Source organism: Protomyctophum parallelum, assembly GCF_964188405.1.
Source record: "Protomyctophum parallelum genome assembly, chromosome: 17".
NCBI classification, from domain to species: domain Eukaryota; kingdom Metazoa; phylum Chordata; class Actinopteri; order Myctophiformes; family Myctophidae; genus Protomyctophum; species Protomyctophum parallelum.
Window position 1 is genome coordinate 6,108,707 of NC_139719.1, and position 16,657 is coordinate 6,125,363.

The 16,657-nt window shown below is 43.0% G+C and overlaps 1 protein-coding gene across 1 annotated transcript in view; it reads right to left on the minus strand.

Moving 5' to 3' along the window:
- Positions 1 to 1,085: 1,085 nt before the first annotated feature.
- Positions 1,086 to 16,657, minus strand: part of LOC310874922 (double C2-like domain-containing protein alpha) — a gene marked incomplete at its 5' end in the record, with an annotated part of 48,449 nt that continues 32,877 nt past the window's right edge. Inside the window, 6 exon segments of the mRNA XM_083787846.1 lie at positions 1,086 to 1,356; positions 4,321 to 4,417; positions 8,826 to 8,899; positions 8,902 to 8,906; positions 12,258 to 12,457; positions 15,501 to 15,560. Of these exon segments, the coding sequence (XP_083643972.1) occupies positions 1,220 to 1,356; positions 4,321 to 4,417; positions 8,826 to 8,899; positions 8,902 to 8,906; positions 12,258 to 12,457; positions 15,501 to 15,560 (573 nt within the window). The 3' untranslated portion in view covers positions 1,086 to 1,219.

Sequence of the window (16,657 nt, forward strand, 5' to 3'; positions counted from 1 at the left end):
CCCTGATTTACCTTTCCTCCACAAAAGAAAAATGTAAAAACGGGCGCATCACATTTACACCAAACATGCAAATGACTGACACATACATAACATGGAAGAACCATTAACCATTTGTTATTAGGTGCACCCTCTCTTGCATTACCACATGCAGGCAATTGGATGGAGATCAAATAAAATCCATTCAAAATGTCTGACATTAAGACCACTTAGAATTCTCTGGAAGCATTAGGCATAATGTTATTGCAAAGGAGATGTAAGTAGGCAGTGACTGAGATGGTTATGCAGGCGGAACTTTGAGGTTGGAACAAATCAGGTTTTAATGAAAGGTCCAAATCCAATTTTAGAAAATCAAAACAAACAAACTGGATCGATGAATAATGAGGGCTAAATTGCAGATTATAGAATAATATGATTCACCATCCCGGTTTATATGAAGCATGGCTGTACTGTAAATGACATGGATAAAGATGAACAGATTTCTATGAATACCATTAAAATTCCCATTGTGTAAAGCTATACTGCTTGACGTGGAATGTTTCACAGATTGGATCTTCCACGAAGAACTTGTCCATGAAGAACATAAACATCATCATAGACCAGTAGTTCTCAGAGTGGGAAGTTCCAGGCGGTATCCCCAGCCAAATTTGTTAGAATTGCATCAAAATCAATTGAACCATTTAAACCCTATACGTCTTTATGAAAATAGTTGATCTACAAGCTCAGAACGTGTCTCGTTCGTAGAAAGAAAATGGATACATTTGGAATCTTTTTTTAATCATTTTAACAACATAAATATTGTATGAGGGTCCCTGGCACAAAATCTATTCTGATAGGGGTCCGCGGTCAAATTCATTTGGGGTGAAAAAAGAGAAGCACTGTCATAAACAGTTAAGTATGCATTTTTATACTAATTCGATTTTCATTCATAAGGCCTAAGCTATACTCCATCACATGACGCACGGCACAACACATTTTCAGTTGTTTTTAACAAGCGACATCATGCAATGGAGTATAAATTATTCTGTATTTCACTTTTCATATCCCAAGTGTATGAGGAGGACCCCCCACCCTTCCTTAGGTTACGGAATTATTTATAAGACAAAATGAGGATATAAATCTCTCAGAGTCATGCAGTAAATCTCCAAAACATGCGGTGAAATGTCTCCGTCCAGAATCGTCAATAGATCTTGTAAGGTGTTGGTGTGGTTGGCTGCACTGCTTATTCTGGCAGTGTGGATCCAGGCAGCTCATTGGTCAATGTGTGCCAGCGCTCCACCTTGGTACCTTTGTTCTTCAGACAGTCTATCCAGTGTTGGAGCGTTTCCCCTTGTGAGTGACATCCTAAGGACACTCCTCCTAGGGGGCAAGGGAAATAAATTATAAATAAGAAATAGTTCCCATAACTTCCCCATGAACAATGCTGGTAGTTTCTTGCACTCTGCATGTCTGAAATGCATTAATATAGTGTATTACAACTAAATGTGGTCTTTGGACATGTAGCACTTGTTTGCCGCATAGTTAAACCAGGGAAAAGTTTCCCTGGTTAGACGTGTGGAAGGAACACCTTATTCCAACCAGTTCCCTTCCCCTCCATCAGGCACCCCGGCTGGCCAGGGGCTAGAAGGCCCTGGGTTCGATTCCCGCTGGGGGTGCTGAGGGCGTGTTCTCTCCTCCGTGTCATCAGTGCCCGGTTGGCGAAAGGGTCTTTCTGTGTGGCGTTTGCATGTTCTCCCTGTGTCCCCTGGGTAGGTACTATAGGTACCCTCAGAAAAAAAACATGCAGTAATCCTGGGGCTCCATTTTCGTTCGAGAATTCTAAATACACCATTTGGGGATTTAGCAGTGGGGAAGGGGCGTTCCCGCACTAAAGTGGCTATTTTGGTCACCTGTCTAAATCCCTAAAACACCTCCTCTACCCGTTACATTATGCATAGGTGTGGTTTGGGCGTTACAATAATGAAACCAATCACTGTGCCACGTGCCATTGCCTTTAAGAGATCCCTTATCCATTGCCCGTTATGCCCAGTTCTATATTGCTTCATAGCCTTACGATTAATGGAAGAGTGATGCGTTGCTTCCTTGAAGTCTCACTTGTGCTGCTGCCCCCGTGCCGTTTTTCTTCTTTGTTTTTTTCTCCAGCGCACAGAGCCAAGAACACTTTTTTTCAGACACAACTCGCTCAGAGTCACAACTCGCTCAGATGTCACTCATTGTTTTACATTTCAAAGTGCTGTGCGAACTTTCATTTGGTATATAGATTGTGCGTGTAGGCAGTCTCTACGAAACGGTATCAAGCAAAAATGAAATGTCGGGGGCACGGTGGCACAGTTGGTAGTGCTGTCGCCTCACAGCTAGAAGGTCCTGGGTTCGATTCCCGCTTGGGACGCTGTGGATGCTGGCGGCGTGTTTCCTCCTCCGCGTCATCAGTGCCCATACCCGAAGGCGGGGGTTGGCCTTTCTGTGTGGAGTTTGCATGTTCTCCCGTGTCCCCTAGGGTAGGTACCCCCACAAAAAACATGCAGTAATCCTGGTCACTAAACTGCCTCCCCCTGGCCAGCCGGGGCGCCTGATGGAGGGGAAAGGAACTGGTTGGAATAACGTGTTCCTTCCAACACGTCCAACCAGGGAAACTCCCCCCTGTCAGGTGTAAAGGAGCAACTTGGACACTCGGGCATGAAGGAAGCATGAGTTCAAGTCCGTTGCTCTCCCCTTGTCCCCCATATATGGGGACTAGGTTGGAGGAGGGTGTGTAGAGCCCAGGTTCACATTAGATGATTGACACAGGGGTGAAAAATGGGTTACAAAATCGTGGGATAAAAAATATATAGAGAAAATGAAATGCCGGGAAATCGGATTAAACCACATTTGCTGCGCTGTGACGAAACTGAACGAGCAAATGGAATCACGCACAATGGCTGGCACAACAAGTCAAATAACTACATTGACTAGACAATTATATAAACACAAGCGTGCCGCTCTATACCAAACTAATTTGGCATACGGCTTACGGGTGCTTTTAAACTCCACTATCGCCTTCCCAAAATAGCAATTTAGGGGAAAGCGTGCCAACACGCCCATGACCACACCTCCAGGCGCAAGTACCGTTGTCGGCAAAATAGATAGCGGGTGACGCTGGACCAAAATAACATGAACTCTTCTTTTCCCAAGTCTGTGTACATCGACGCTAGGTGGCGTCATATCCCAGGTCCGTATACATACGTACCCCAACGTATATGGTAAATGGTAAATGGTGCATTTATATAGCTCCTTTATCCAAGGCGCTTTACAGAGATTGTGCATTACATTCACCCATTCACACACACATTCATACACCGATGGCAGCGGAAACCATGCAAAGCACCAACTAGCACATCGGGAGCAATTAGGGGTTCAGTGTCTTGCTCAAGGACACTTCGACAGTAACTCTGGGGGAGCCCGGGTTCGAACTGGCAACCTTACGGTTACCATCCAGGCACTCTACCCCTGAGCCACCGCCCCCCTATATAGAAATGGTTTAGTCCTACGGAAGCTTTTAACATTGGTCCGGCTCTATAGCAACGCCCCACTGTTCCATCTATGGGATTGAAAATATATTCACAGTGCAAAGCAGTTGAAAGGAGGATTTTCAAGCCTCCATAAGTCGGATTCTAGAATCACTTGGTGGTTTTTCTGCTATCCACATTTCGGATTTAATTTGTGCCTTTGTACCGCAACGCTGGCGCCATGTAAAAGCGAAAGGTAAAGAGTGTGTGCTGTTCCAATGATACTAGAGTGTGTGTAGTGAGAGAGTGTGTGTGTGTGTGTGTGTGGGGGGGGGGGGGGGGCAAACTCCGACTTTAAGTGAAAAATTGGAAATCGAGCCCCATGTGTCTAAACTGCCTCCCCCTGGCCAGCCGGGGCGCCTGATGGAGGGGAAGGGAACTGGTTGGAATAACGTGTTCCTTTACTTCCTTCCACGTGCTACGTCCAACCAGGGAAACTCCCCCATCAGGTGAAAAGAAGCGGCTTGGAAGCTCATGCACTGAAGGAAGCATGAGGTCAGTCCGTTGCTGAAAAATGGGTTACAAAATGTGATTAAAAAAAAAAACTCGTATGCCTTCGGCTGGTGGAGACACAAAAAGAACCAATGGGGGCGAGCAGCCCACAGAAAAAAATGTGTTTTGGAACAAGCGTTCCGGTTACCACGAAAAGTATGAAAAGTAAAGTCTATAATAACTTCATTGGGTCCATTCGAAGACAGACGATATCTTTCCCCTTTCCTGAACAGTGACAGTTATGGACATACAAGTTGTCCACCGTGACCCGTCGGCGACTACTCACCTATGAAGTCATTGGATTTTCCAAGGTCATAGTCCCACACAGTGACCTCCAGTGTCTTGGTGGACAGCTCTGTGAGCGAGATCTCATAGAAGAACTCCTGTGCACAGAGGAGAAAAGCCCGTGTCCACACGTCGGTCCGTCACATGGTCAATGCTGCTTCAACAGATTAGCACTGATAGAAGGCATGGGCTTTGAAATAAAAGGATAAAAAAACTATGTACAGTATGTCCAGAGTGGTTTAAATACTATTTAGGAGCTAATAAATTCAACTATTTAAAAGTTTTTTTTTATACAGTATTTTTGTATTTTGAAATCTTCATACATTTTGAAAAAGAAATCTGAATCATATAATGACTTGATTGATTATGTTGAACTGTCATGTAGAAGTGTCAGTGTCAGTATCGCTTTTGCTCCATGGATGAGCATTTAGATGTAAAAGCTATCGGATGGACACGTGGATAGCGGCATGGCTGTGTGCAATGAGAGGGAAATATATGACCAACGTTAGCTTCCATGCTAGCTGCTTCAGTTTAACATGTCTCACAGGACACCAGAGACGCGCAGTGATTTCACCACAGCACGAAGCTGTCAAGCTTCTCGATGCGAAACATACTGAAGTAGCAAGCGTGGGAATTCCGTGGTCAGACAATGGTCTGCCCCAACCTCATGTCATGTGAAATGTTTCCCCCATAATAAAGTTGTTTTTATTTGTTTTCTCATGCCCAGCCATGTAAAGCACATTTGAGTATTCATATACACACTGAAGACACTTTATATAGGCACTTGCTGCCTATATATATCACCTGCCTATACAGTATATCACTGTTGGGATAAAAACGCATTTTTCTATGGAATTGTGTGCTATAGAACTGGAGGTCTGAAAAAAACAGTAACAAAGTACATTTTTGTGATGTCACTGAGATGTACTTCATAATGTTACTGATTTTTTTTCAGACCTCCAGTTCTAGGCAACACAGAATGGGGGGGACTTTCTTATTATATCCACACAACAACTCTAAGGTATATTAATGATAGTAAAATGTTGAAAATGAGTGGAATCCCGTAGTCACTATTCACTGGGATACCAAAAACATTTGAAAAAAAAGTTTCTCACTGTTCTCGGGTTAAATATTGATATGCAATTAAAATGCGATTAATCGAGATTAATTAACTACAAAGCCTCTGATTAATTAGTTTTTTTTTAATCGAGTCCCAGCTCTAGTAATTACATTTTCATAACAATTAAAGAACTCCTACACGTTGTCACGTTGAACTTTAAATACACTTAATTAGATATATGTTTCGTACATTAGAGTAAAGTTGAGTAAAAAACAACATTCCAGACAGATATCCAACACCTCCTCAGCTGAGTCCAATCAGGGTCCATCAGCTGTCAGCAGTCTATGCATGTGTCACACATAATTTGTTCCATGCAGAACTTGGACTCAAACTTGCTGTGTGTGTCTCATATAACCCTGAGGTGGTGCCAGGGACGGAATTGAGATAAGACAGTTAAGCCCCATAAGTCATCCTTTATTTCGCAGGTTTTGTATAATTATAAATATAATTACTTTTGAGAAACACTTCTCTGATGAGACATCTGGCATTGAGTTAGATTTGTGCCCAGCAATTAAAAACAGATATCTGACGTCAGAGCCACTCGGAAAATCTAAAATATCTAAAAACCAGAGATTACACACAAAATAACCCCAGAAAAGTGTTCTAAATCTTATAAACGTCATTGATATATATTTTTTTTGCTAAAAGGGTGTCCCTTTAAGCATTAGGTAAACACTGTAATTCTGTTGTTTTAGGTGGGTAATCTAAGAGCATCCATCTCAAATGACGCTCACTGTGGTTGAAGCGCATCAACAGAAAATACCTCTTACCCATACCCATCACAATCTGCACTGTAGCACTTTTTACTGGGCAACAATACAACCATTTTAGCATATCTTGAGGGTCTGTTGCAGCAAAAGAATAATAATAAGAAGCATCAATTTTGATGCCATGAACAATACAGAGCAACGGTAAACAGAGGTAAAAACAAATAGTGGCCCATTATAGTAGTAGTATAGTCAGTGCTTCACAAGTGTATCTCATCAAGAAACTAATAATATAGGCCTAATTATCAGTGCAATGCCAATCAAAAAAAGGGTCCATTTTGGTGAGCGCAAAAGCCTGAGAAGTGAAAGTGCTCACAGCGAAAACCAGCCCAAATAAACACACGCTGCACAAATGTGTTTAGACTGTGATATGAACACCATCACAGTCTAATAAATACTGTCTTAACTAACAAACCGTAAAATTACTAAATTGATCGTCCGCGGTCCGTCATCTTCCACTACTATCAATGCAGCCGAGGTGCACCGTACGTGGGCCCTTTTACACCCAGGCGGCTTTGCACATACCCAGAATGCACCTCGATAAATTCAAGATGGCCATATCAGCGAAACGGCCTATGCAGTGTCCGTGTGGTTTATCGCATGGAGGGGGGGGGGGGGGGGGGGGGGGGGGGGGGTCATTGAGGGTGTTGGAGGGGCTCCCCAGATAAATTGATAGTTGGGAACCAAAAGGACCCTACAGGTCTGTAACTCTGAGTGTGTAATGTACAAATGGATCTTGGAAATTGATTCTTACAGTACATGTTCATTTGGTTCTATTTGTACACCCAATGTATGGCCCTAATGCAAAATGCATGGTTGGTTTGTATTGTATTGTATTGGAATAGACTTGTTAATACTGTATGTCCGATGACAGACTGACCAAAAAGATTTTTAACTGGGACATTTCTAATGGTTACCCCTGGGCTAATGAAGTAAAGTCTTTATTCTTTAAGAATAATTCATCATTTATTTATTTATATAAATAGACTATGCTGTAATATTCATGAAATACAGAACTATATGTTCCTTGGGTATAAGGAGAGTTGGGCTGTTGATTTATGGTACAAACCTAAACTAAGAACATATCGTCTTATTAGAAATAATTATGGCCCTGATCCTTATGTTACACAAAAGATCTTTTTGTGCACAGCTGCATTCTGGGACCTTACCATTAGCTTTAGAAACGGGTAGATTCATTGGTACTCCTGAGGAGGACAGAGTGTGTCTAGTGTGTGATTTGAAAGAAATTGAAAATGAAATTCATTTTTTGTTTTACTGCCCTTTATATGAAGAATTAAGACATGTATTATTTTGTAAAATGACAACCATCTGTGCTAACTTTTTCTGGTTAGATGACTATGAAAAACTGGAATTTTGTTTTAGGAAAGGTATTTTTGCTTTAGCAGACTTTTTATGCAAAGCGTGGGAAAAAAGGCAAAATGTTTTGTTTGTGTAAATATGTTTCTTCTATTGAAGCAATGATATGGTGTGTCCTGTAAGTCCATGTGGGCTGGGCGCCTTTGGTGCATGACACAAAAATAAAGAATCTATCTATCTATCTATTATTATTGGAATTATGGAAGAGATGACATGAGATAATATATTAATCGATGTTAGTATATAAATATGATATGCAATAGTTTGTAGAATGTCCATTTTGAATTAAATGATGGGATGCATCCTCTAATTAGCTAAATGTATACAGACTGCTGACATCTCATGGCCTGATTGGCCTCTCCTGAGGTGGTGTTGGCTACACAGTATCTGCCTGGAATGTTCTTCACTCCTCATCTTTTTCTAATCCTTTTATATTTATATATAAAATAACAATAATGTTTATTGCAAGTTGGCAAGTTCAATTCCATTGTTGATAAAAGCAGGCATCCGTTAATGGGAAGTCTACTTGTGGAGCTGTTCGTTTGCCATTTCCTCCAGAAGGTTTTTTTTTTTTACAATAATCCTCCCAAGTATACTTTGGGAGCCCTTCGTCTAAAATATCAAGAGCCTAACCCATTCTGACCGGGCACCCATTTTGGTGTTGGCATCATGTTATGCTTTAGCTATTGAAAAATAGCAGATCTACAAGCTCATATCGCGCCACCGAGTGGCGCGATACGAGCTTGTAGGTCTGCTATTTTTTTTTTAATCGAAGAACGACTGACATTTTTATAATCTGATTTCAGGTCAGAATGGGTTCATCAGACCAGTGTGTGTCCAGTGGAAACCTCGTATGAATCTGATCTCAGGTCAGAATGGGCTAATGGCTAAGGGAGCAAAAGACAAAACATTGTGCATTTATAATTGGCAAGAGAATGGGTGCTGCAACTAGGTATACATACAGTATGATGTCTGTGGACCGCCTATAGCCATAAATGAGCTGTTCCTATACACAACATACTGCACCACTGGTGTAAACCTAGCTCTGGTCCATAGCTAGTGTAAACCCAGAGGGGTTCAAAGAATCCCTTGGGTGTAACATAAATATGCATGCACGCACACACATGCACGAACACACACACACACACACACACACACACACACACACACACACACACACACACACACACACACACACACACACACACACACACACACACACACACACATACACGCGCGTACCTCATTAAACTCTGGGTTAAGCGTCTTTTTTATGACCGCTGTTTTGTGCTTGGATTTCTTCTGCAGGTCTGGCTCAGGTACCTGAGACAAAGGAATGTGATGCCATTAAGTTATGGGCAACAGAGCAGAAAACTATTCATTGTCATTCCTGAAGCAGTGCTGAGTGTTCTTGATCCAAATGTTAAGACAAATGCCACTGACAACGTTGACAAAGGTCACAATAATAAGGTCTGGTAAAGAGCAAATCACTGGAAAATCCTGAGTTCTTTATTATTTGTCTCCAGAGTCTTAGACAAAGGGCATGCAAGCGTAGCCCTTATGTCCATGTCGCCGCAGTGCAGCGCCAAATTAAACACACAATTTTGCCATTAGTGAAAATGTACTGTACCACATTTGACTACATTCCTTTAAAACAGTTTAGCTGCATAAACCATGTACCATGTTTCTCCCCTGCGTAATGCGCTAAACCCGCCATTTGTTTTATGTGTTTAATTCACCATTTTTTAACAATTAAAAATAAATAGCGGATTTGTCGCAGACCTGGTGACGAGGCCGTCGCGTTATGATGACGACACGGAAATCGACCCGTGCTCTGTGCTGCAAGGGCTTCTGGGAAGTGAGTTCAATGCAAGTGAACCGTATTTTCAACTGGGCTCCAGCAGCCCCATAGAGTATAAAGAAGGATAGAGAATGATCTGCCGATACCGATTTTTCCTGATCTGGCGCGAAGCTCCACCCCCTCCGCTATTCATGTCAGTGGAAGTTGCTCAGTGGTGTTTTGAACAAGGGGCCAGTGAGGCACTCCAACGTTGAAGCGCTGGGCCCTAGTGGTAAGAGGAAGGACTGCAGGCGGACCGTGGATTCATGACGAGGAAACCCAGTGCAGCTGGGCTTTAACATTGAGCGCTCGGTTGCATTGGACCTCCAAAATTTGGAGGTCCATGCGGAAATGCGCCCAAAAAGGCGGAAATAGACGGTCCCTCCGGGTGCTTCAAAACGCCACTGAGCAACTTCCACTGACATGAATAGCGGAGGGGGCGGAGCTTCGCGCCAGATCAGGAAAAATCGGTATCGGCAGATACTCAAATTTCAATGATCAAATCGTATCGGGAGCAAAAAATGTGATCGGGACATCCCTAGTTATCAGTCATGATCAATTAAATGGATTGGTGCGATTAACCGCTGTAACCCTAGTTCAATCCACGATCATTGAAATAAGTCCTGGCTGTGTGCAGCAAAACAAAATATGTGAAATTCAAATTCACAAATAGCACTTTCTACAGCACAGCAGTTCATTTCTCAGGGTATTTTTAAGCCACAGCCTCAGAGCATAGCGAATCTCTCACAATCACTTCCCTCCTGCCACCCACAGCTCGTATGGTGCACATACGAATATGCACCATAATCGCTGTGTAGTGTGTACGTACTATGTTCCCACACACTCAGACACAACAAAGCAGCTGCGGAGGAAGCTTAACCAAAGGAGGTCAGAGATTGGAGATGTGTGTATGCGTGAATAAACCATTTTATAGCCTACAAGTATGTCTCATACCAGCGATTCTCAACCTGTGGGGCTGGGGCCATGAGGATATTGCAAGTGGGACCTGAAATAATTGGCAAAACGCCACGATTAGAAACTTAAAGTATATTGATACAGGCCGGATACAATTGATTGATTGATTGATAGATATATTAACCCATTCTGACCGGTCACCCATTTTGGTGTTGGCACTATGTTATGCTTTAGCTATTGAAAAATAGCAGATCTACAAGCTCATAGCGCGCCACTCGGTGGCGCGCTATGAGGTCTTGCAGCTTGTAGGTCTGCTATTTTTGAAAAAAAACGACTGAATTTTTAGAATCTGATCTCAGGTCAGAATGGGCTAATCAGACCAGTGTGTGTCCAGTGGAAAACCTCGTATGAATCTGATCTTAGGTCAGAATGGATTAAGGCAGGCCGTGATCCAGAAAAGGTTGAGAACCACAGTTTTATGGCCACAGTAAAATTGATTTTTTTTTTGGCGATTTCACTGTGTCGATGTCGATGTGTGTGTGTGTGTGTGTGTGTGTGTGTGTGGGGGGGGGGTGGGGGGGGGGGGGGGCAGAGAGAGGGGAAGTGAGAGATAAAGAGAGGGAGGAGGAAAGGGAAGTGTATAAAAATGGGATGAAGACGAGATTGGATTGAGTGACACAAAGAGGAGAAGAGAGGTGTGTGTGTGTGTGTGTGTGTGTGTGTGTGTGTGTGTGTGTGTGTGTGTGTGTGCGCGCGTGCGCGCGCGTGCGTGTGTGTGTGTGCAGCATATCTATTTGTATGCTGCGCTTGTTCTTAACCACACAGGGCGATATCGCTGCTGCCGAGGAGCCAAAAGCATGATGTAATCTATGGCGCTTTACTTATTCCTGGTGCAACCTCGAGGTCATCAGCGACACATTCAGGACACCATTACAGCAGGTGGGCGGTTCAGCCTATTTGTATGGATTATCTGATATATTGATTCAACATGCCTCATTCAGCCTCCTCTCTGCCCTGCCCCCCCCCCCATCCCACACACACACACATAATATATACACTGTATATCACCGCTGGCGGGCAGAAACTCCATATTATAACTTTTTGTGTTGTTTTTTTTAAATTACCGCCCTACTTGTTCGTACTACAGCATCACAAAAAAGCATCCACAGTTGCAGATCCACAAGTTCGAAACGTGGCACGAAGCGATGCGTTTCGAGCTCGTCAAACTGCTATTTTTGATGCTTCTGAATTTGAATCCTGAAAATTCTTGGACAAATGAGTGTTTTCCACCCGACAGAAACGATATACTTTCTTTTGTACAGAGCAGCTCTTCACCATGAATTACAGCAGTTGTCACACTTTTGCTATTTCAGTGTCTGCTGTGCCAATTAGTCCTGCAGCCGACCACACTGGCGTAGAATACAAAATAACAGTATTGTCAAGAGGGTGTGTTCTTCAATCTATCAGACTTTTAGAAGGGTGTCAATACGCTTGTAATTACTTTGACAGATGAGTAAAATACTTGACACGGGGCTTCCAACAACATGGGAAGTGGCCTCATCTATCTCCATTACTTCTAATCTATATTGTTAACTTAAACCAATCCATCACCGGGTCAACAGCAACAATAGGGGGCCAATCGGAGCCAATGGTCAACAATTGCCCCACACAGCTAGGAGAGGGAGATTGGGGCCAGATAGGTCATGTTGAAATGGCTGTGCAATGGAGCTTGAAAGATATAGAGCCCCCATCAGTCTTAAGAGTGCATTCATTACTGCCAATGGAAAATAGGATACCATAATTCCACTAAATACAGATTACAGTTCTATTGTTTTGGACGAGCTCATGATTCTCACATGTAAAGTTCACCAATACACATGAAACCATATGACCTTCACATACAAATTCGGTATCCTCACGTTTTTACATAGGGGTCAGAGAAGCCGTTGACATCCATGGCTGCTAGGTGGGCACAGCGCTTGACGCCTACACAAAGTCCGCCACGGGCCCGGTCCTTGGCCTCGCCCTGGTGATCGCCATCACCGGACGGGGGCAGGTACTGCAGGCAGAGCAGCAAGCGGCCCCTCTCCTCCAGACTCGTCTGCTGCTCGCTCTCCCACTGAGAGAGAGAGAACAGACAGGAGGACAAACCCAGTAGATGTTTAGAAAGGCAGAGAGTAAACAAGAACAAAACAACAATGACGTGCAAGCTCCATTTCCTCCAATATTCTGCAGCTGTTGGTGTTTTGCAGGTGGCTTCAACCACTTGAGCGTCTTTGTGAGAGCCACATGACTATTACAGTACAACAGGGGGTGGTTTGATCCACAGTGGAAAAACAACCCGTCACATACTCTTTATGAGTGTTCTGATTGATCTGTGATTCCATCGGCAACACAGCGGAGGCTACAGCAACATTCACTAAAGCATCCCTCGGAGCTCTCAAGTTATTTATAAAAAAAAAGACCCTGAGAACACACCTGCCCTATCATTTCTGCCCTCCACAAAGCTAGGAGATGTAGATAATTGACGTCCAAAAACCTAAATTATAACAATGAAGCGGTAGGCGACTGACACCGAATGTTGTACTCCGTCTTATTGAATAGACCTGTCACACAGATAAAGGTAAACGACAGCAGTTAAAGCCTGGTTATTATGTGTCGGTGACAAAGTGACGCTTGCCAGAAATAACGTATTTTGTGTTTTCAACATATTTTCAAAGTTGCAGTGGTGACCTGCTGCCACAGACTATGTGGCGGTCTGTTCAAAACGTCTGACAACAGCAACAGCGCTGGAGCAGATTAAAAGTGACAGATGCAAGTAGACGAGGATGCAGCAACTGGAAATGATGCTCTCACAGGCCCCGTGACTAACCCCCATGGCCAAAGGCACCGCCACACGTAGTGCACGTTATTTATAGTGAACGTGCTATATGCACAGCTGTTCTGCTGAGCTGTTTTTGACACATGTGCGCTTCTTCAAATAACAAGGTGGCCATCTCAGTAATTTGATCACTGCAACAGGGATGCAGTGGCACTACGTCTCATAGTCACAAGTTAAATTAAGTAAATGATAATATCACACACATCACTCTGATGTTTTGCCACATGCATAAAATGGATAAAGGCGCCCATCCCTTCAATCTCTGTTGAATCTCTCTCTTCTCCTTTTTATCTCTTCATCTCTCATTAAGTCTTATCTTGAGGCAAACGGTGGAGAAAGACAAGTGGATCGATAGGCTCCACACCCCACATTTCTCCCTTACTTCACTCTCTTCATCTAGACCCTCTTTATTTCCAACTCTCCTTCATCTATCTCTCTCTGTCTGTCTTTGACTCTTTCTCTGGGCTACCCAGTATGAATTGTACCATCTGGTGTGATTAACTGCTGTATCGAAATTAAGGCTCAGACAAAAGCAGTTAGTGAGGATGATTCCCACCAGCTACGTGGGCAATAAAATAAACAAATCAATAGGAAGTAACTCATTAGGCAGGTTGAGACAAACAACTACTGCTGTGCTGACACATGGCCAAGAACGATGGAACAGAGAGAAAAACAGATACAGATTTTTTTTTCAATCACTTAAAGGGATTGTGACATTAAAAAAAAGGTTTTGGAATTGTTCTTATTTTCTTTAGGTTTTCTAATCTCAATTGCACCCAAAAAACATGAACTTTTAACATTCAGTAGATTTTCTGTGATCTGGGGTTTTCTGGCTCAAACAGGTGCTCTGATTTGCCGGCAGTTTGTGATGTAAGAGCCTGCAAATCCCATATATGTCAATGGGATTTGCCAGCAGATGTCACGGTTTTCACTGTGTTGCCTGTTTTCATTGTAGCTCAAAAGGCTTCCAAACCCCAAAGAAAACTTCAGACCACAGGAAATCCACTGAATGTTCAAAGTTTTTTGGGTGTAATTGAGGTCATAAAACCTAAAAGAAAAAAGAAAAAGAAAAATAAATGAAAATGAATGTCATAAAACCTTTAAGACCTATTGTGCATGACAATGTCACAAGGAAACAGCAAACATTATGTGTCCGCAACACTTCGTAGCAATGTCCATGGCAAATCTTTGATTAAAACCCAATTATTGTACCATGCTGCATTGATGCATAGAGCGAGTAGGCTATACACAGTGGCCGACTTGCCAGTTGCCACTCTCCAAGTTTTCTTCAGAATAGGTGGGACACTGATTTAATGAATGCAGAAATATGTAGTACATTAATTGGCATAGACACTATGGCTCATTTAGTGCATTTATTTAGCCTGACACTGAAAGCCCTCTCCACGGCAGCAGTTTCTGGAATGGCCGTTGTCAAAGCGGCAGTCTTCTGCAATTGGTTCATACCAACCAATCTGAATTGTAGGAAAGCAGATGACATGGTTGTCAATCATGTGGCTATGGCTAACCTGGTTGCTAATCAAACAAACACAGTCAACGAGTGCTACTAGCATGTAATCAAAAGCGGTAAAATATGTCGGATGATAGGTTTATAAAACCTGTCCTTTCTGTAAAGAAACGATTTATCATAGGTCGATGTAATAGCCAGATTGAAACGGTCCCGAGTCACCGCAGTGGGGGCAGCCATGTTTGTTGTTTAACGATGTCGAGAGACGGGGCGGATGGCCAATCAGCTGCTGCGATCAGATTTTCGAAAAGAGGCGGACACCGCCGTAGGCAGTCACCAGACCTGAATCTCCGGGACATCTTTTTTTAATGGTAGCGATTCAGGGCTGGAGCCAGGCTAGCATTTAGTATGTCCGTGGCAAATACAACATCTCAAGCCGGCACATATGATGATAACCCCATGCTCACAATGCATTGCAGTGTGATCCGCCGTGAGGTTGTAGATCTACTATTTTTGCTATATTTGAAACTGTTGGAAAATCTGCACTCCAAAATAGGAACACCATGGTTGAAAGTGGTTAAAACACAGTGAGACGGAGGGAAGAGACAGTTAACATATAGATACACCAGCTATCACAGGACACATCAGACAACCTGAAAAGGAACGTAGAGACAGACACGCCGGTTGGTAAACAATTTGTACGAGGAGGACCGGTCAAAATGGGGGACAGCCGGATAAATGGATTGTCAGGCAGACAGAGAGGAGAGTGACGCAGCCGGACAGACAGAGGTGACCAGGCCGGACGGCGCTCGTTACCTCTCTCAGATAGCACGATATCCCTCTCAGGGCGGCACTCATCGCAGAGGGAGAAGACAGCTGGAGGAAGGAAAAAGAAGGGACAGAAATATATAAGCTTACCGTTTACTAGCTTACTGTTGGTGACTATACACTTAGTTCTATACGCCTGCTAATAGCTGTTGCATCGCGCTAAGGAACAGCAACGACTAAAACGAGAACTATTTTTAAAATGATATATTTCTACAGTAGCTCTAGTTAGTTAAAGGGACGCTAAAAATATATATGTTAATAACGTTTAGAAGATCTAGAATACTTTCCTGGGGTCTTTATGTGTGTAATATGTGGTTTTAGATATTTTAGATTTTCGCCCAGTGTCTACACTTCCTTCCTGGACTACAATTCCCATAATGCTTTGGTACACTGCTCTACCTTGTGGCTAGGGTGAGGGCTGTCTTACTGAGACAACATGTAGTCCAAGGAAGCTTTGAGAAGGAAGAGAAGTGGTCACGTGACGGGGCTGCGCCATGACACTTTCATGGACACTTTCATGGGAGCCAAACTCACACCGGATGTTAAATGAATACATGGCAGTGAATGGAGCTGGCTGGACAGCTCATAACAAACATTATTTATGAACAATTGAGACCTTTGTCATATAATCGGTTCAGGAATATAAAAGAAGACATATCACAGGTTGTTTTCTAATCACTTACTTTTCGATGTGTACAGAGTGCACAGTATATAATTTTATCTGAGTATCTAAACAGCAGCAGGTATCGTTTCTGGCTCCGAAGTATCGCGATATTTGGCTGCCAGACAGGAAACGGTGGGAAGTCTTGCGATACTTGGTACGTTCAAAAAGGTACTTTGTGTTCTTTAGATACCATACCTATATAAAAATTACACAGTGTACACATTGAAAAGCAACACAGCAGACAATAATGTGTTACATATCTTCTGTTATTTTCCAGAAGTGATTACTTTACAAAAGGTCTCAGTCATTCATAAATAATGATTGTTCATGAGCTGGTCACTGGTCAAGTGCATTCTGCCAAACTTCCGGGTAGTTTGGCTCCCATGAAAGTGTCCATGAAAGTATCATGGCGCGTGTCACGTGACCACTTCTCTTCCTTCTCAAAGATTCCTTGATGTAGTCCAGGAAGTAAGTGAGCCCA